This window comes from Zootoca vivipara, chromosome 9 (assembly GCF_963506605.1).
Source record: "Zootoca vivipara chromosome 9, rZooViv1.1, whole genome shotgun sequence".
Taxonomy (NCBI): Eukaryota; Metazoa; Chordata; class Lepidosauria; order Squamata; family Lacertidae; genus Zootoca; species Zootoca vivipara.
The window spans coordinates 55,707,212-55,728,315 of record NC_083284.1 but is presented as its reverse complement, the minus strand read 5'-3'; the positions used below and the strand labels follow the sequence as shown (position 1 = coordinate 55,728,315).

At 39.3% G+C, this 21,104-nt stretch overlaps 1 protein-coding gene across 5 annotated transcripts in view; it reads left to right on the top strand.

Annotated features, from left to right (window-relative positions):
- The window catches only part of CLOCK (clock circadian regulator), a 40,841-nt gene extending 19,868 nt beyond the window's left edge, over nucleotides 1-20,973 (top strand). For all 5 annotated transcript variants that reach the window (XM_035111566.2, XM_035111568.2, XM_035111564.2 and 2 more), the window contains 14 exons: nucleotides 1,962-2,075; nucleotides 3,202-3,320; nucleotides 4,128-4,210; nucleotides 4,420-4,526; nucleotides 5,360-5,507; nucleotides 5,763-5,838; nucleotides 6,310-6,451; nucleotides 6,754-6,854; nucleotides 8,269-8,358; nucleotides 8,761-8,919; nucleotides 9,773-9,979; nucleotides 12,035-12,240; nucleotides 12,754-13,111; nucleotides 14,459-20,973. In XM_035111566.2, coding sequence (XP_034967457.2) covers nucleotides 1,962-2,075; nucleotides 3,202-3,320; nucleotides 4,128-4,210; nucleotides 4,420-4,526; nucleotides 5,360-5,507; nucleotides 5,763-5,838; nucleotides 6,310-6,451; nucleotides 6,754-6,854; nucleotides 8,269-8,358; nucleotides 8,761-8,919; nucleotides 9,773-9,979; nucleotides 12,035-12,240; nucleotides 12,754-13,111; nucleotides 14,459-14,692 — 2,144 coding nt within the window. In that variant the 3' untranslated portion in view covers nucleotides 14,693-20,973. The remainder of the gene's footprint in view (nucleotides 1-1,961; nucleotides 2,076-3,201; nucleotides 3,321-4,127; nucleotides 4,211-4,419; nucleotides 4,527-5,359; nucleotides 5,508-5,762; nucleotides 5,839-6,309; nucleotides 6,452-6,753; nucleotides 6,855-8,268; nucleotides 8,359-8,760; nucleotides 8,920-9,772; nucleotides 9,980-12,034; nucleotides 12,241-12,753; nucleotides 13,112-14,458) is intronic.
- The last annotated feature ends 131 nt before the right edge of the window (nucleotides 20,974-21,104 follow it).

The window sequence follows — 21,104 nt, the reverse complement described above, 5'->3', positions numbered from 1 at the left end:
GCAGAGATGTCTGTCAATATATAAAATGAATGTAAATTGTAACTGAACACTGCATTGTAGAATGCATGTGGTCAGTGTTCCAGTGGCCGCCCATGTTCTCATCTATGATACTGTGCCTTGCCTTCTGCCATTCTCTCTCCCACTTGGTTCCCCCTTCGGGTTTTTTGAGGGGGAGGGGCTCTCACCCTCTTGGAGTTGTTTTTCTGAAGATTTGTTTGCACACCTGCAAATCTTCAGTTCCCACAGGCTTCCTGATACTTCCTTCTTAAATGTAACTGATGCAATATTGGAGAGCCACACTCAACTCTGAGCTTTGAAAATCAAAGGAGTACTGGGCTGTAGACTGCAGTTGGGATGTTGACAGAAGCCTGCTTCACTTTCTGAAATGTTTGTCACTCACGGTTTGTTAAACCATGGGGTGATGATCATTATGCACAATTTTACTTTATATTGCTCACGACACTTTTGGGGAGTGGGGCAGCACAGGGTAGATACATACTTTAAGGCTGCAACCCTATATGTACCTCTGGGATTAATCCACTTAGGCTCCTTTGGGAGGAAGGGTGGATATAAATAAATAAACAAAATAAATGTGCCTTACTTCTGAGTAGACATGTAAAAGATTATATTCTAAATGTGTAGGATTTTAGAGTCAATCCTAGTTGAAAAATATTGTGGTAGCAGGGAGGGAAAAGACTGGATGCACTGAACTACTCCTGTAATGGTCGGTGGCTCTCACTTGCCTGTCCCAGCCAATCTCCTGGCTTGAGCAGCTTGTGGGAAACACACAACTCGGCACTTCTCTTGTGAGCCGTAGTCAAAACAATTTCCCAGTACTTCGCTACCACCACCCTTTCTCACTTGCACCTGGCCAGAGAGCCCAAAAGGGATAGCTACTCTGCCTTGTTACAAGGTTGCAAGCCTCTGACTACTCTTAATAAAGCAGGCAGAAATTCAACTGGTTTGGTTTCTTTACTCAAACCCAGGCACACTCACTTGTGCAGCCCAACACTCAGTATGCGACCAAATGGTCAAGGGACCGGACTAGTTGCCCCACCCTGAACAATACTCAAGGTCCAAACCAAAATATACCTTTTCAAGGCTTTATTAAGAAGTGTAAAACATACAACTTAAAAATAGCAGTGCACATTTCTTGTGAGGTTACAGAGATCGCAAATAATAAACATAAGCATACAAATTGCTCTAACTAAAAGATACATACAGTTACGCAGATATAACTTGTTGCAAAGCTTTCGGAAGGCGCAGCCCGCAGGCCCCCCTTCTCTTCTCACAGCTTCATACTCACAGAAGCTCTGGCAAAATTGCAAGTGGCAAAATGCAAAGTTCTAATGCTAGAACTCCCAAGTTATGGGGAAAGGGTCAGGTGGGGTTCCGTTTTCCCACCAATGGAAATGAGGCTCCAATTAGCAGTTTACCAATGATTTCAGGTGTAGCCCATTTGTCTTCACCTGTCTTACTTCACACTCTGATCTAATACTAGCAGATAGTAAGACAGTTCTCTCATTCCCTCCCAACTCATCAGGGTCAAGCCGACCCCAGGTGGACAGGATAGAGTGATTAAACCCCCTCCCATCCGTACCATAAGGAAATAGGGAACACCGGTGTTTCTTCTTCAGCCAAAGGCAATTACCACATTCCTTCGCAGGCAGCTAATTGGGGCTAGCAGAGAGGGACTTAGCAAGTTTTGTTAAAGGCCCAGCCTGCTCTTGCTGTCTCTCCCAGCATCCATTGCTCTTGACCAAGGATTCAGAGTTATTCATACTATAACTCCCATGCCATATCCATGACAACTCCCATGTAAGGAATGTAAGATGACACATTGTTAAGGCTATGTTTAAGGTAGCTTCTTCCATTGTTTTGCACATTTTACTCAAGAATATCAGCTTGTAATGTTTTGATGTTCGTTTTGATATTCCGTTATGTGTGTTTTGTTCTTCTAGCAAAAAACCAACTGGAATTCTGTTGCCATATGCTCCGAGGGACAATAGACCCCAAAGAGCCACCTACATATGAATATGTAAAATTTATAGGAAACTTCAAGTCATTGAGTAACAGTAAGTTACAGCGTTTTTTAAAAGTGTTTTAGATTTAAACTAACTTGTGAAACGTTACAAGAAATAGGAAAAATAATGTACCTCTTTTTTTAAGGAAACAGGCACTGGATTACATTTAAATGAGGATAGTGTAAATTTACAGCACGTCTGTTGACAGAAACTAGGGAAGTGTAGCAATTTCCAGTGAATCTTGAATCCCAAGCCTCGGAGAGATTCTTGGCTGCTTTGGGCAAAGTGTGATCTGCATACGACACCCAAGTCAAAGCAGAATTCCCCAAGTGCCTAATGACACCTCAGTGATTCAGGTGCTTAAAAAAAGCTGCAAACAAGTGTTTGCAGAAAGTGAAACTATTGTCTCTAAGCTCACCATATAAGTAAGACAGCAGGGTGGCAGGGGAGAGGAGCTACTTTATGTCTGTATTTTAAGGAAAACTCTAGGACCAGGATGGAAAGCTTGTTCAGAACTGTCAGTTTTTAATCAGAGGAATTATTTTGTTAGCACTCTTCAGTCCCAGTGTTTGAAGGGAGGGATGTTGCTGAATAATATACATTTTCTCTGTGTTGTTTCTTGCTCTTTTGCAAGTTCAGTTCTGCAGTGCAGCAAACATCAGAAAGAGTTCTGTTAGACTTCGGAGGTGTCCTTCCCTTTCCTGCTTTTTTCCTACTATCCAACTTACATCTTCAGCACTTTCATTTTGTTTGATTACGCGTGCTTTTCAATTTATTTCCAGTTATTGTTAGTAGTCCCTAATTCTATTTTGATTTTATTTGCTGCTATTTCAAGGGTTTTTGTTCTGTTTAGCAGAGTGCAATGTTATGCCCCTTCCCCTTATAGTTCAGGGTCTGAGTACTTTGCTTCTGTGTGACTGTATGTAGTTTTTTTAAAAAATCACTTTGATCTGAAGGAAGGGCAGGATATAAAAACTGAGATAAGTGAAACAGGCTGAGTGATTTTTACTTTCTTTTTACATCAGCTTAGGCAGTATTTATGTTATTAAATGGAATGTTTTAAGAATGTAGTTTTAATTTTTTCTCCCAGGTGATTTTTTTAAACACTTTGTTTGTCTGATTTTATAGGTCATTCTTAGAACTAGTAGTAATTTTCTTCCCTTCTTCTTGTCCTTAGTGTCTAACTCTGCACATAATGGTTATGAAGGAACCATTCAGCGATCACGTAGGCCTTCCTATGAAGACAGAGTTTGTTTTGTAGCTACAGTCAGGTTAGCTACACCTCAGTTTATCAAGGTATGTTAAGATTGTCATCTCTTCAAAATCCATGATATTTGCTTTCCTTTTGTATTTTTCTTAATCAAAACATTTATTGTTTAATGAACAATAATTTAAGTAACTATACTCCAATCCAGGAAGGGTAATCTGCTCCAGGATGCAGGTGTTATTGTATGAATTGCCTCCTAGATTGGGTCCTGTGCCGTTAAAAAATGGTCTATAGCCAGCTTCTGCAAGTGTACTGCACATATGTTGGATCAGGACCAAGCATGCATCCCCAGAGGATGATTTGGGCTGTTAGTTAACAACGTGCCTGCAGTACTAGGAAGACTCAATCAAGTTCTCCTCATTGCTGTAGCTGATGTTCAGTGCCTTTCCTATAGGAATTTTGAAATGTGTCCTTCTATGGTGCAAATTTAGATTTGCTGAAGGCTTCATTGTAAAGAACTTCCTCTTTTAGGAAGGCTATATACCATTTAAATTGCTAGTAAAAAGAAAAAAGCACAATTGCCTTCCGTATCCATTCCCAGATGTCGAAAAGAAGTAGGGGAGTTCTGAGGGTGATGGTTCCTCTGGTGGTTCCTTGCACAGAATGCTGAACTTGCCATTCTCATACTGGTAAAACAAGCATAGTATGGGTTGGTCTGTAGCAGCAAGTTGCTTGAATTACTCCTCTTCCAAGCAGCAGTGAAACAGCAAAATAAGAAATATTTTGCATGTTACATTCACGTTGATTTATATGTATGTTTGGAAGTCTGGATTTTATAAGAGTTTTTACATTAGAGTAGAGCAGTTCTGAGAGACTTACGTTTTTTTATTTTTTAGGAAATGAGCACTGTTGAAGAACCCAATGAAGAGTTCACCTCTAGACATAGCTTAGAATGGAAGTTCCTTTTCTTGGATCACAGGTGCCATTTCTTACAATGTAGTACTAAGCGAGCACTCTGTTACCGTTAGTGGTCACTAATCCTCATTGGCTGTTTATAGCAAGAATTGAATTTTACTTTTTACTGAAAACGTTTTTATGTAATTATAAGCACAATTTTCTGTTTAAAAAGTGTGACTAATTTTTTACTATTCTGAGAAATAAAAGAACAACTCTTATGTCATTATCCAGGGCACCACCAATAATAGGTTATTTACCATTTGAAGTGTTGGGGACATCAGGCTATGATTATTATCATGTCGATGACCTAGAAAACCTGGCAAAATGTCATGAACACTGTAAGTAAATGTCATAATTTTATGTAAACCATACTAATTTAGAATTGGTAACTTTTGGTGATGTATACAAACTAGTTACAGTGGTACCTCTGTTTCCGAACATCTCAGTTGACAAATGTTTCAGAACCCGAACGCCGAAAACCCGGAAGTAAATGCTTCTGTTTTTGAATGCACCTCAGAAATTGAACAGCTTTCGCTGCATGCTTTTCCATTTTTCAATGCAATTTGCAGACTGCCCTTTGCGCCTCAGTTTTCGAACGTTTCGGAAATAGAATAGTCTTCTGGAACCGGATTACGTTCAAGAACCTGTATCTATATTTGAAAATCTTTTAACTAGGGCTAAAATACTTGTAAATTTATGTTCTAAAAAAGTTTTTAATCACAAAATAGTGCTTAAACAAAAAAGCACTTTAGCACTATTTAAATCATTGCTTAATAATAATAATAATAATAATAAATTGCACACTCAGAATTATAACTTCCCTGTTTATCAGGCTAGGTTTTGCCCACTAGTGTGGATGGAACATTGTGCTATCTGAAGTGTGGAAAATCAATTTCAGTTGTGCATGTAACTAATAGATAAGAATAATGATTGATGACACCAGGAGCTACCATTCTGGAAGCATTCATAGCAGTTCTTGGGGTTCTTTCCATTCTCTCTTTGTATAATATATTCCACAGCTTTTAAAAATAATTTATTTTTGTGTTTGGGATATTAAAATCAAATGAAGAAAGTTTTGTGTTGGTTTTAAAGAAATGATGTAAACTGTTTAAATGCACATTCTGGAAGTGGCATTTTCTGAAGCAGAACCTTATTTTTACATTGTTTTTAGTAATGCAATATGGAAAAGGGAAATCCTGCTATTACAGATTCCTCACAAAGGGTCAACAGTGGATTTGGTTGCAGACTCATTACTATATCACTTACCATCAGTGGAATTCTAGACCAGAGTTCATCGTATGTACACACACGGTAGTAAGGTAATAGAATTCTGCATAATTTTTATTACAGTTTTTTGCAACAGATTTTTCAGCTATATTTTAGTACTTCTCTCAGCTGACTAAGAAGTCTTCAGAGTCTTCTGAGTTAGTCACACGTAAAAGCATATTAATGCATGAATACATCCATGTTATTTTTCAAATGCATTTAAATAATGTATATAAAATGTTTGCTATCATTCTGTTAAGATGAACGGACATACTAATTGCCTGAAATGTTGGGTTATTTATTGGTAGTTATGCAGAGGTTCGAGCAGAAAGGCGGCGTGAACTTGGTATTGAAGAGTCTCTACCAGAAATAGCAGCAGACAAAGTAAGTTTTCCACCATCATCTTATATTGGTTCTGTTCATTGCTATAGCTTTTAAAAAATAATACTTTAAAAATTGGCTTGTAGGGTTTGCAGTGCCTGCACTTCAGCAGGTGTTAATAATCCACCCACCCAGAGCTATTCATTCTTTCATGTAAATTATCTAGTGATAAGGTGTTCAAAACTGCTCTTGCACAGTTTGGTTTGGATTTTTTGTTTTGCTTTTGGGTTGTCAGAGTGGTGAAAGAGAAGCAAACACTGATCATAGAGAGAAGTAAGATGGAAAGGCGGACTGTTAAGATGGCAAACAGAGCAGGGATAAGTTAAGGGAAGGTGAAGCACATATGTAAGAGATTTGCTTTCATTGTGAAAGCCCCATGTTTGAATATTTGGTGAGATACAGTTAGTTTCTGCTAATTATATTGCTAATTATTTTGTGTGTGATGAACCAGCCAAAACATTTTTATTGTTTTAGAGTCAAGACTCTGGTTCTGAGAATCATTTAAGCACAGATAGCCTCAAAGAAGCTTTGGAGAGATTTGATCACAGCCCTACACCTTCTTCTGCCTCCAGGAGTTCAAGGAAATCTTCTCACACTGCAGTTTCAGACCCTTCTTGTGAGTGCACAAAATCAAAATCTGTTCTATAGATTGTTGACTTTGGGGCCTTGTGACTTTAAAATGAATGGTATTCATGATAATTGTAGCTTGATGAAATTATCAGTTCTACAGAGAGTTGTTAATCTGGTGTGGAGTAAATCTCAATTTTTACCTAACCAATTGGAATAAAGGCTGTTTTGAATATGCAGTGCTATCATTTTATTGTGATGAACTATTGCCTAAGTATATCTGTGCAAACTCAGAATTGTGATGATGAATAAAAGTATTCCTCTTCAATTTTATATTTGCTGGGACATTAGCAACGCCAACTAAGATGACAATGGATACTAGCACTTCTCCAGGGCAAAATTTATCCACTCTTGAAAAGTCTGCACAAAGGAGGGCATCGCTTGGTAATCAGGTAATGATTTAGAAAACAGCAACTCATATTTATCTGTTAAGGCTTGTGAACATTCGATTTTTTTGCTTAAAATACAAACAATACAATAAACAAATAAATGCTTTCAGTTAGTCACCTAGTTTGGAAACATTCTTTTTAAAGCTTTCAGTTGACTGCTTGAGAATGTCACTATCCTGAATGTGTCCACATTGTACACAGTTCTACTCTCAAGCAGTCAGCGGAGAGCTTTTCGTTAAGTGTCATCTGGCTTTTTAAAAATAATTGAGAGTTTTGCTATGAATCTGAATAGAAATTAGCTTTCAAATAGTGTGGGATCCAGTGGTGCTCCTGCATGAGCAGAACAGTCTTCCCATTCATCTCCAGTTTACCCCAAAATCTGCTCCAGAAGGTAGGTATTATGGATTGTATTTATTAACGCACCAGTGTCATTCCACTGTATCAACAGAACACCCATTTCCTCTCATCCTTGTGTGCCCCACAAATCATCCCTCTGGAACTGATTTTAAGGGTGCAAGGGGGTCCTGAAGGGGAAGAGTAAACTCTGCTGCATACACAGAACTCTGTTGTGTCATCAGAGCTGCAGATTTGGATACATCCCTATATGTGTTTGTAAAATTCGTATCCTTTTAAAGTACTGCTGTGTTTCATGCCTTTTTTATAAAATGTAAGCATTAGCTCAGTGGATGCATTTGGAAATGCTTACGAAGGCTACTTGTTCCACAAAAACAAAAGAGGAAGGTACACTGGAACAAAGAATAACTCTCTGAGGCTTCTGCTGTAGATTGTTAGTCTTTGTCTACCTGTTTGGGGTGTATAACACTTGCATTTGGTTTTTTATATGTGTGTATGTTGTGGGTTAAACCACAGAGCCTTGGGCTTGCCAATCAGAAGGTCGGCGGTTCAAATCGCTGCGACGGGGTGAGCTCCCGTTGCTCGGTCCCAGCTCCTGCCAACCTAGCAGTTTGAAAGCATGTCAGTGCAAGTAGATAAATAGGTACCGGTACTGCTGTGGCAGGAAGGTAAACAGCGTTTCCGTGTGCTGCTCTGGTTCATCGGAAGCAGCTTTGTCATGCTGGCCACATGACCTGGAAGCTGTACGCCGGCTCCCTCGACCAATAACACGAGATGAGTACTGCAACCCCAGAGTCGGTCACGACTGGACCTAATGGTCAGGGGTCCCTTTACCTTTACCTTTATGTTCATGTGGACAAATCAAATTTAAAAAATGGAAATCAGCAAGTGATTTAAGGTGGTCCAAACTCTTTCTAGCTATCCCGTTTCTTCTCAGATAGTTAGGGAAGATAGGAAGATTACATTTGGGCTTGTCATTTTAAAACCTCCTCTATTCTATCTGCCTCCAAAATACATATTTGATTTGATAATTATGGTATGTATATTTCTTTTTAAATCCTAGTCTTTAAATTCACAATCTATTGGACAACCTTTAGCGCAGCCAATGATGTCCCAGCCTGCATCTTTACAGATTCAGCAAGGCATGTCTCAGGTACTAATTAAATCTGAATGTGTATTAAAGCAGTTAATTTGTATTAAAGCAAGTAATTACATTTTGATCCTTTAATGGATCTTCGTTTGATCCAGAATTCCGTTCTTGAATTTGGGTGCATTGGAAGTAATGTCCCCTGCTATTAACAGGTCCCATTACCTGACTTTTGGTTCAGCAGCTCCTGTTTTTTCTTTGTCTAAGATTTCTCTAAATTGGTCAGCATCCTCAGTACTTTTATTTAAAAAGTCTTCTTTGTCAGAAATGTCAATTTATGACTTTAAGGTAAATACAGATAATTACTTATATATGCACGGGGTTGATAGAATTTTTTGTCGTGGTTAATTACTTTTCCTATGGTATGTTTGCTACTGATTCAAATCTTTCTTGCGTTTTTCTTTGTAGCCTATGCTTCAGTTTTCTGCTCAGTTAGGAGCCATGCAGCATTTGAAGGACCAATTGGAGCAAAGAACACGAATGATAGAAGCAAACATTCATCGACAACAAGAAGAACTGCGTAAGATTCAGGAACAACTCCAAATGGTCCATGGGCAAGGACTTCAGGTTGGTTAAAGCTGATCAGATACTGACATAGCTAGTGATTCTACACTTAATCTCTCTCTCTCTCTCTCTGTATTTGTATGTGTGATGGACAGATTGACACTGATTTTTGCATGCTGGAATACAACATTCTTGATAAAAGACACCTTCATTATTAATTAAAATAAAATAAAATAAAAAGTTGTCTAGTAGCACCTTATAGACCAACTAAGTTTGTTCTCATATAAGCTTTTGTGTGTATGCAGTCTTCTTCAGATAGCATTATAACTTCATTATTAAGTTATTAATTCAGGAGATTTGTACTTTGCATTTCAACTGAAGTTCTTAAAGGAGCTTACAACATTAAGAAAATAAAATTGAGTATATTTTGATTAGTTGGTTCTATAGATAAAATATTTCCTGCAAAAGCATATCTTTAATGTTATAGAACTTAATTTGATCAACCATTTCACTGGAATCCTAGATGTTCATATCAGCTACTAATAAGGGTCATGTGATATAACTGCAAGTTCTTCCACTAGTAAAATAAAATATAAATGCAGGTTACAGTAGTTTAGAATATATGCTTGTAGGTAGGGATTTTCCCTGTTTCCAGATTAACAGTGTAATCTTATGCATGCTTACTCAGAAATAAGACTTGCTGAATTCAATTTTATTACTCCCAGGTAAGTGTGAATAGAGTGCAGCCTAAACCTCATATGCCCATTAGAACACTATTATTAGACAAAAAGATAGTGTATATAATTTTCACCTCTAAGATAGGAAATTCATTGACCTTTAAACAAACAATGATTTATGTGTTCTGAATGCTCACTAGTATTTTAAGCACTGGCATGTATTCTTTTTCTTTTGATAGATGTTCTTGCAGCAGTCAACTCCTGGATTAAACTTTGGTTCTGTTCAGCTGACTCCTGGAAACCCATCAAATATTCAGCAGATTTCACCAATAAATATGCAAGGTCAAGTTGTTCATACTAATCAAATCCAGGGTGGCATGAACACTGGGCATATTGGTGCTCAACACATGATACAGCAACAGCCTTTGCAAAGTACTACCCAACAGGTAATGCCACACTTGAAGATAATATTTAGTTATGTGCCATTGTTTCTTAAATGCAGCCTTTGTGTCCTTATGTTGCCATGAGAGAGTGCTCCTTTAGTAGATGTTATTTATTCTTCAAGCACTCACTTCTACTAGCCTAGCCTTTGAGGGCAGGGAAGGGCTTAGAATCAGGACAGTGTGACTCATATGTCAAAGCCAACTTTAGGAAGTATATTGGTGGATTGAGTGGGTTGTTGCAAAAAAACCCAAACCTGTCCCACACTTTGTTTAATATAGGAAAGAAATAGGAAGTGACTGGGCTAGGAAGGTAGACAGTGACAATCCAGGAAGCTAGAGAGTTCAGATTATTGGTGGATCAATTTTTTGGCCATTCAAAAGTGAACCATTTGTCACTGCACAAATGAAGATAGGAAGGAAATGAAATGAAGGGCAAACAGAATTTGCAGAGGTGTTGCCATGGTGCAAGGATTAATAGACAAGTCAACATTTACTTTTGTCGCACATAGTGCCATCTAGTGGGTGTTCTAATTTTGGTGAAAAATAAGTTGCATCAGGAGGAAGAGGTGCCTCTCCCCAGCCCATATTTTTTTCTCTTTTTGGGAGGCTGTTTCTGCCTCTATAGACAGCAATTCAGGAAGATATTTCAGCTGTGACAATAGCCACAACCAAAATATCGGTAGACCTGAATTTTCAGAAATGGCTGAAGCATTAATTACTTAACTGGGGGAGTGGGAACCATCCACTTTATTAATCATGGCCTTTAAACAAATTCTCATTGGAAATGTTCCTTATCTAAAGTGTGTTCAGTTGTAAATTCCAAATCAACTCTGTCAATGATAAGCTTTCCTAGCATAATATTTAGGCCGAAACAAAGTGAACCACGTACAGTGGTACCTCTACTTACGAATAACTCTACTTACGAATGGAGCTCCATCCGCCATTTTTGATGCGGCTTAGATAGGATTTTTTCTACTTACGAATTTTTAGATAGGGTTGCTTCGACTTACGAATTTTTTCTCCCAATGCATTCCTATGTGATTCAACTTACAAATGTTTTCAACTTACAAATGTGCATTCGGAACGCATTAAATTCGTAAGTAGAGGTACCACTGTAACTGATTTTGATAATTGTGGGCTATCTTTTTCACTTCAAACCATGCATTTAAGATTCCTTTGTCTTGTCTATGCATGCACATCTGTGTGAGTGTATGTCTACCCATTTGACTGCCTGTGTGTGCGCGCGCACCTGATTGGCTGCCTGCCTGTGTTTAAGAGAAAGTGGGCGTTGGGTGGCACAGGCACACACTTTGACCACACCCACCACTGGCATCCACTGGCACGACCTTGGACTGAAAAGGGTTTGGCATGCCTGCTTTAAAAAGAAGACAAACAGGATGATTTCAAAATTCTGTACCCCATGCATTGCAATTACTACACTGAAAGGAATGTAAGATACAGTACCGTAAGATGTATCTTTTGTGAAATTTTAAACTACCGGAATGTCATTTTTTAAAAATTAAAAACATACTCTCCATTTTAAAAAAGGAAAATGTCTTCCACTTTAACATTGGTCACTTTTAGTTTCCAGTCAGGATAGTGATCATTACAGCCTGAGGGGGGAGAGTGGATGGTTTCTAGTTCTCTCGTTGCATCCTTTGAACAAACTCAAACCCTCTTTCCCAGAAAGAATTCCTTATGGTGACCCCTGACTCCTTAATAAAAACTTCCTTTGGTTGTCTCAAATGAAGGTAAGGAGATATTTGAGCAGGGTGTGATTTCACATTTTTCTGGCCCCTGCACCTTCACAGGCCACAGCTCATTTATGGTTGGTGATTTCAAATACAAGGCTTGTGTTTTCTAGAGAGCTAATATATAGATAACACACCACTACAAAATGCCCCCCAAAATAGATGACATACAATTAGCAGAACCATTGTTTTAAAAACCAAACCAGGCTGCTCAGCAATCTGTAGTTTCTTGCAGTTTGGTGGGGTTGCCTTAAATCTGTTCTGTTATGCTAAATAATCATATTGACAACCTATTTTCTTTGTGCAGCATAATCAACAAAATGTTCTCAGCGGGCACAGTCAACAGACTTCTCTTGCTACGCCATCTCAGAGCACACTATCAGCCCCCTTGTATAACACTATGGTGATTTCCCAGCCGGCTACAGGGAACATGGTCCAAATTCCTTCTAATTTGCCACCAAGTAATAACCAGAATGCTGCTATTACCACATTTACCCAAGATAGACAAATCAGGTAAGTGTTAAGAGAGACAAGTGAGGCTCGATACAAAATGCTGCTGTGTAGAATGCTCCTGTTCAGTGTTCCAGCCAGCCAGCCATGCCTTCTTTTAGGCTACTCCACACTTGATGTGTTGCCCGTAAAGCTGTCAAGCAAATAAAAGAGGAACAAGAGTTTGGATTTGATATCCCGCTTTATCACTACCCGAAGGAGTCTCAAAGCGGCTAACAATCTCCTTTTCCCTCCTCCCCCACAACAAGCACTCTGTGAGGTGGGTGGGGCTGAGAGACTTCAGAGAAGTGTGACTAGCCCAAGGTCACCCAGCAGCTGCATGTGGAGGAGCGGAGACGCGAACCCGGTCCCCCAGATTACAAGTCTACCGCTCTTAACCACTACACCACACTGGCTCTCAGTCTGGGCACTGTTGGAGAGAGGATTGAAAGTACAGAAAGCGCCCATCAAGCCAATTTGTGGGATGTTTGTTAAGACTACCTGAGACAGACAACAGATCTTTCTTTTCTTTCACAGATTTCCGCAGGGACAGCAGCTTGTAACAAAGCTAGTCACAGCCCCTGTAGCTTGCGGAGCAGTTATGGTACCAAGTACTATGTTTATGGGACAGGTGGTGACTGCTTATCCCACTTTTGCTGCACAGCAGCAGCAGCCACAGACGTTATCAATAACACAGCAGCAGCAGAGCCAGCAGGATCAGCAGCAGCAACAACAACAGCAGCAGCAGCAACAACAACAGCAACAGCAGCAACAACAACAGCAGCAGCAACAACAACAGCAACAGCAGCAGCAACATCAACAGCAGCAGCAGCTCACTGCAGTTCAGCAACCCGCTCAAACTCCGCTGACCCAGCACCCACAACAGTTCTTGCAGGTAAAGCCACTTGTTCATTCATATGTTCGATGAGCTGGCCGTATAGGGCAATGCAACTTAATGAACCTCTACTGAAAGGTGTTCTTCTGTAGATAGTTGATGCTATACATGTTTGGCTTTTGGAAAACACATAAGTCCCTGCAGTAATGCAGGGAAGGTACCAGTAATATTAATTGTAAAAATGCCAGCCTCTGTCCTAGAAAATGTGGATTTTTAAGTCAGGCCGGGGGGGGGGGGCACATGCTGAATTCAGGTAAGGGTAGGGGAGAAGAGGAAATAGGTGCATTGCACTCAAAAAAGTTTTCCCACATGGCTTGCTTCAAAAAAGGGAATCAAATGGAAATGCCTCCTTTGAAAGTCCTTCTTCAAACTTCCTATGCATCATTTATGGTAAGAGCTGTTTGTTTGGAAGGCTATATTTACTTCATAGCTTGTGCCAGGTATACAAGAGAATTTTATGTCTGCATACCCAATGGTCTTGGTTGGCAAGAGCCAAGGAGAAGTCTGTCTGTCTGTCTGTCTGTCTGTCTGTCTGTCTGTCTGTCTGTCTGCCTGCCTGCCTGCCTGCCTGCCTGCCTACCTGTCTGTTTATCTATCATCTATCTATCTATCATCTATCTATCTGTCTATCTATCTATCATCTATCTATCATCTATGGGATAGGAATCAAAAAGAAAAGGCACAAATAATGTTTTAGTGAAAAAACTATAGTATTGATTTTCAGCTGAGGGAGGAGAGATTTTAAAACCAGTTTGTGACATAGTCTGGATGTCAGCTGTTTTAAGTGCCAATGGTAGGAGTGGGGAGCCAATGGCCACATTTGCACAAAACAATAAACCAGATTATTTTTCTGTCTGCCTGTCTTTAAGTTTGTGTGTGTGTGTTAAAAGCAGTCTGTATTGAGTGATAGAAATCAGGGAAGTTGAGAGGGAATAAGTGGGAAATAGGACCAAACTGCTTATATGTTCACCGTTCTTTTTCTCTCTGGACAGAGGAATGTCATCATAAGAACAGTTAAGACCCCTGTCAAATAACACAGTACAGTTGTACCTTGGTTTTCAAACAGCTTAGTTCTCGAATGTTTTGGCTCCTGAGCGCCGCAAACCCGGAATTGAGTGTTCTGGTTTGCATAGGTTCTTTTGGAACCCGAACGTCCAACGCGGGTTCTGCAACTTCTGATTGGCTGCAGGAGCTTCCTGAAGCCAATTGGAAGCCGTGCCTTGGTTTCTGTATGTTTTGGAAGTCAAACAGACTTCTGGAACGGATTCCGTTTGACTTCTGAGGTACGACTGTATACCAGTTACTCTCATGAAAGAGGTGCCTTAACTCTCGTATTTGTGTATTTAGACCTCCAGATTGCTTCATGGAAATCAGTCAACTCAGCTTATTCTCTCTGCTGCTTTCCCACTACAACAAAGCACTTTTACCCAGTCACACCACCAGCAGCATCAGTTGCAGCCGCATCAGTCACAGCAGCATCAGTCGCAGCAGCATCAGTCGCAGCAGCAACAGCAGCAGCAGCAAATTTCACGACACAGAACTGACAGCATGACAGAGGTTTCCAAAATTCAGCCGCGGTAGCATGGAGGCTCTTGCTTCTTGGAGCAATGCAGAGTAGCTGCTCCCTTAACAGTTGCCCTGGTGTTAGAGAAAGAAGCCGGCAGACTTTGTGAAGTGCAGTATTGAATATTCTTCTAACCGCTTGGAATGTGTGTGCTAAGGAAAACAGCAAAATGCTGTTGGAGGTATATTTGATATAAATCTGCAAAAAAGAGGATGGGGAGAGGGACATGGCTACCTTTGAGAGGAACCCAATTACTCTGGTTTCTGTGTTGTTTTTCCTTCAAAGGCATGCACTGCCATCAGTTAACTTGTCCAGATCAAGTCTCAAAATGTTCAGTGGACTAAATAGGGCACTTAAATATCTTGATGTTTTTTAGCAATTTTCTCAGATTAAGTGTTACAATGGACATGCTGTCACGACAGCAGTTGGGTTTTGTTTTGTTTTTTTAATTGTTTGCCTGCAATTATGCTCCAAAAGGAAGTAATTTTTTTCACATTTTGGGACAGTAAATATTTTCAAAATATCGCGTGGAATCAGTCTTCGTTGTACAGATACTGTAAAATACTATGTATATGTCTGGATAAAAGGTGAGAGAGCAGAATATTTTATATGATGCATGAAACTGTTTTGAATATGTTTCCCCCCTACATTTTCACACAATGCTCAGATTACTATTTTCATCCATTTATACTTGTTTGTCTTCTACATCATGCTCCATCATTTATTCTCCCCTGTAATGTGGGCACAAGTCTTCTGTTTGTGCTTTATGTGTGATTGTCGGAGTTAGTTCAATGAGGTAATATAGTGTGCTGGTTTGTGGAAGTTTTGCAGTTAAATTATTGATGAAACTCTTTGAACTTGTGGGGGGTTCAAGGCATTAAGATTCATATATATCATTTGTCATTTCATAAATACTAAAAAAAAATTCTTTGGGGAAAAAAATAGGAATTTGCACTGCTCTATTGTGGATGGTTTGGACTTTTACTCCCCCAAAGCTATCTTTTGATATAATACATAGTTGGAAATATTTATGTAAAAAAAATAAGGTTTAAAAATATGAAAGTAATTTTCAAGAATGTCTCAAATATAGGAGTAATTTGCACAGAAAAAATATATTTGAATTTAATAATTGTAGGCACTTTTTAACCTCTGTGGTGAGGAATACAACTTCTCAGAATTTGTTGGAATCTTTTTATTCTTCTTTGAACATTTTGACCTTCATTTAATCAGAAATGATTCAGGGTCATTTGAAAAAACAAAAACAAAAAACCCATAGTGCCTTGATTTTGATTCAGGTGATAGTGTTAAACATCTCTAATTATATTATCTTGAATTTGTGACCATTTTTGAAGTCTTAGTACATTGTTAACAAAGCATCCTTCATAGCTGTTTCTCCACTGTATTTGTATATATAGAGAGAGCGTGAGAATCATACAAATTGGGGTGTGAAGTTTTTGGCACACCCTTTCTTAACCATGGGATATACATCATGTAATGACTTACTTTTGAAGTATTCGTTTACCAAGAAATTAAGTTCTTTTAAATGATAGCAAAACAGAATTGCATAGTAATCAAGTATAATCACTTTGTAAAGTGGCTCACATTCAAATTTACTGAAATTTAATGGGAAAATAGATAAAAGATAATGAGGGCCGCAGCTTCCAAAAGGGATATTGATGCACTAAGACTTCAGGTGGCAAGTTCACTTAATAAAGTTAATAAAAAGATTCAACTGAAATTCTGTACAGTTTTAAAAGTAAACACTGAGTAGATTTTATGGTACTAGATTTAAAATCCACATCTGCAGAGCAAAATATGTTTTAATACAAAGATAGATTGGTTAGTTCAAAGAAGAAGAATCTGATTGTGATGAAGGAATATCAGAGTCAAGAAAGATGGAGTATTATAGAGGAGCTTTATTAATGTAACCAAAGTATGGCGAGATGCTAAGAATGTAACGCTGGGTTAGCAAAGCCAACACCATAGTAGCAAATGATAGCAGAATTTTATCTTTGAGACTAATTTTTAAAGAGTCGTTTTCATTGCCATAGTCTTGCATGATCCTCCCGTGACACACCACAACCAGTAGTCTAACAGTAGAACCATAATAACAGGAGTCAAAGTTTTAAGAAATAAAGAACCAAAGAATTGGACTAGTTTCTGTTCCCTCTTGGCAGCGACTGGAAACCAGTAGGTTACTTGTCTAGGAAATATCCTAGCTATATTCTTTAAAGGGACTTTATGGCATTCCCTAAACTAGTCTCAAAGAAATGCACATTGTGGGAAAGTAGTCGCATTAACTTAATTGCAGATAGCTTTTGTCTTGCCATACCAATGCTGCTTGTAATTCCAAATTAGGCTGTGTTGATCAAAGGTCCATGCTTTAATGGCATTGTTTTAGTGAATAGGCATCCTCTTGGGCTTTAAGCTATTTACAACAGAAACAACAATAATAGCACTGAATGAGAAAACCAGGAGAGCTTTCATTGTGCTCACAGAACAGGACAGCAAGTCTTTTGTATATGGAGTTACATACTGGGAATGCAGAGCATAATCACTGGACTTTGTTATTTGATATCAACCTCCTTTTTTGACTGTTCCTTGGGGAAAAATCCGGTCATGGTAGACGTGAGGTTTCTGTAATGAGACTTCCGGGAGGTTGCTGTGAAAGTTAGATAGCAGAGAAATGATGAGAAACTGGAAAATGATGGCTGAAGTTTTGAGAAACAGTACTTCACTTCCACACCTTGGGCAGTCTTAACTGAAAGACGCCAGAAACAAAAACCTTGAGGGAAGGATTTGTATTGCCCGCGATGCTTTTTCTCTGGTGTTGCTGGTTACTCAGAAATGTTCAATATCATTTCCCACTTAAATACCAGGGAGATGGCTCATGCTAATGCTGCACCTGCAAGGCTGGTCTTATCCCAGTAGTTGCTGTAGGACTGAGTGCTCTGCCATCTTGAATTCAATGTGGCCAAATGTCTCTGCTTGGGAAGAAAGGGCGGGCGGGCATGGGGATTGGTAAGTGAATGTTGCACTAATGAAATAGTGCTAACACAACCACACCATAACCAGCACTTAAGTATGACAAAGTGCTGCTGAAAAAGAGAAAAATGCAGTTTAGGGTTGCTTACGTTGGGGGAGGGGCGAGGGCAGACGATTTAAAAATGGGTCTCTAGAGGGAATTACATAAATATTTTTATATTATATTTAATATATATACACTATATTTGTACACATATTAAAAGATTATAGTCAGAGCTCTCCATATGCCTTCCATTACTTTTACCTAGAAGTTTACTGGCTGGGGCTGGGGCTCCAGTGTATCACAAAACTTCTGTAGGCTGCTTGCCTGCTGCCAACTGACAACAAAAATGACCCAACAACGAGATTAACAAGTACATAATTGTTGGTTGTCCTAATTCAGTTAGATGCTTAAGGCCATATATGATCAGTAAGCCCCTGGGGTTCCCAATAGGAATGTTGTCACTGGCCGTTGCACTGTTCTGGCCAAGAGAGCATCCCTGAAGTGTGTATATGTTGTTGGACCTTGAAAGACCAGCAAGTCAAATCTGTTTGTTTCTCTGAAGTGCCATGCTCTCCAAGGTGGGTCGCTCTTGTTTCAAACTTGAGTATCCTATTGAATTAGGATAGAAAGATGTGTGCAGATGAAAGCACTTTATTGAGGGGGGTGGGGGGACCTCATTCAGAATACAGTTTATTATTTTTTGGCAATGGAACTGTTCTTAATGGCGGGGAGGCGTCCAAAGGAATCGGAATGTAGACTATTGTCAAAAAGAGGCATTGCTGGAAAATGTTTCTCAATAGCGTGATCCTTTGAGACTCTGAACACAAGCTTATGCAGGCGTCTGATACTGGTTGGTTTTGTGGGAAACGGATAAATCTACACACTTACTTTGAAGAGCTGTTTTTTTTAAAAAATAATAATGTTGCACAATTGTCGGAGAGATATCAACAGGAGGCTTGTTAGAGCCTTTAAAATGATTCTAAGTGGTCCTTAGGATTAAAATGTGTAGAGGGTTTACAGATGTGGCCTTCAGTAGACTGCTTCAGTCACGATTATAGAATAGTTTGTATTTTTAGAGAGAACAGGTTTTTTGTGTGTGGGTTTTTGTTTTGTTTTTTACGTTGTGGTGTCATGTGCTGTCTGCATGTGTGTCAAACGCATAAATTGTCTCCATTGGAAATTTCTTGCTGAAACATTGTATGCAGTGGGAAGAGCGGCTTGGCAGAAGCAGCTTTGATTTCAAAGGGAGGAAAAGTTTTTATTTTTCTTTCCTTTCTCCCCCTTACCAGTAAAAAGTGTTGGAGACATTTTTTTTATTGCACCGAAGTATATAGAGTTGTCTGAAAATGAATGTTGAATGGCTCATAAATAAATGAGACAAGCACCGAAATAAGATTTTTTAAATTTTAATTTGGTTGTTTATGAAACTGGGTAGTTTATTTGTCAATATATATTTTTTTAACACTACATTCCTCTGTCTTTTAATAAACAAGTACTTTACAGTCAGTGTTGCTATGCTTCATGCTTTTTCATCTGCATGGGTGTTGCCAGCAGCATGATAGGCTATATTGCTTAAAGATATTGTATCTACCAGTCACACACACAAGCAAAACAAAACACTGTGTATGAACAAAATACTGTGTTGCCTGATCTACAGATCCCAGCTCTGACCGAGAGGTGCTGCACTAGTAGACAATCAAAATCTAGGGAAGACTTTGGGAGGGGGGAGGGATGTCCTTAAAGATACAGTTGCTTTGAAAGTGTTTTTTATTCTTAAAAGGAGTATTTATTTTTAAAATTGTCTAATTGGATACTTTTCAGTGTTGATTTCACATTGTCTTGGTTTTGCATTAAAAAAATGGCATTAGATTTGTATATGTAGAACAACCTGTGCAATTTTCATGATCTAACTTCAGGAAAATGTAGATATGGTTCCCTAGTGTTCATGTGACCATTACCAAGTGTCAGTTTTTAACTGAATAAATATAACATTTGAAATTTCTGCTTCTTGTAGCCTTAAGGTCCTGGTTTGAATTCATTTTTGTGTCTTGGCTGCTGTTTTGTTGGTATTGTTCCATCTGGCGCTACAGTAGCTCCAAATAAGGACTGGCATCAGGATAGGGTACAAGAGGCATCAGATACCGTGGGTTTGGTGATTCTGTGCCTTCAGTGAATCTAGTGGTCCTGCCAGCCTGTTTGAACTAATACATGGTGGGGAATCTTTTAGCCGCAAGATGTTGCAGAACTACAACTCCCATCAGCAACAGCAAGCACGGCCAATGACCAAGGATAGTGGGAGTTGTAGTCAAGCAATATTTGGAGGGCCAAATATTCGACACCCCTTGGACTAGAGCAGAGCAGCTCCAGTTCAGTCTGCCTAACACTCAAAGGTACTTCTAGGCAGCGTTTTCTAATTTAAGCCTCTTCCAATATATCCAGATATGCTCATGGAAGTGTTTTAGAATGCCCACAATCTTCTGTAGCTACCCCCGATCTTTATTTAGGAACGAACAAAAATAGTTCCTAAAGATGAAGTTGCTTCTCAATGTTCTGTGGCATTTTAAAAATCATGTGCAGGGATTTCAAACAAACTAAATGAAGTATGTTTTGATAATATAAGCAAATGGCTTTCAAACTTCCTTCTTTTGTGGAATCTTTTCCACAATCTCACTGGCGTCCTTTTTGCACGTCTCCCGACAACCCCGTCCTCCAAGAGCTTGAACTCCAGAGTTACATTCTAGGATTTCATTATTTAGTTCACAGACCAGGTTTTATCTCATTGACACTCCATGAAAAGTTAAAATGCATGCCTCTGAATGCATCAATCATGCCACTGTGGCTGTACATTTCTGGCAAAAATCAGCAAAACAAAGCATGCCTCTCTGCCATCACTCAAAGAAACGGAATGCCAGGTTAAGACCTCTGATCTAGTAGCCTCTCATGTTGAAAACTACGTAGCAACAGTGGCTACATTGCAAATTGCAGCTACGTCTTTGTCCTAGGTCAGGTGTAGGGCAGTGTTTCTCAACCTTTTTTGAGCCACGGCACACTTGTTCCGTGAAAAAAATCACGAGGCACACCACCATTAAAAAAGTTAAAAAATTTAACTCTGTGCCGCCCTATATTATAATTATGAATGTAAGATACACTTGCCAAATATTGCTTTCTGGGGGGTCACAGCTGTGCATTGGTGGCCGCCAGGCTCGTTTGTACTGAGCTTTGGGAAAGGAGGAGGAGAAATATTGCTTTCTGGCGGGTTAGCGTTGTGTATTGGCGGCCGCCAGGCACATGACAATGCAAATCGCCCTTCTCGTCACCACACGTCGCGGCACACCAGCCAGCGTCTCGTGGCACACTAGTGTGCCGCAGAACAGCGGTTGAGAAACGCTGGTGTAGGGAGA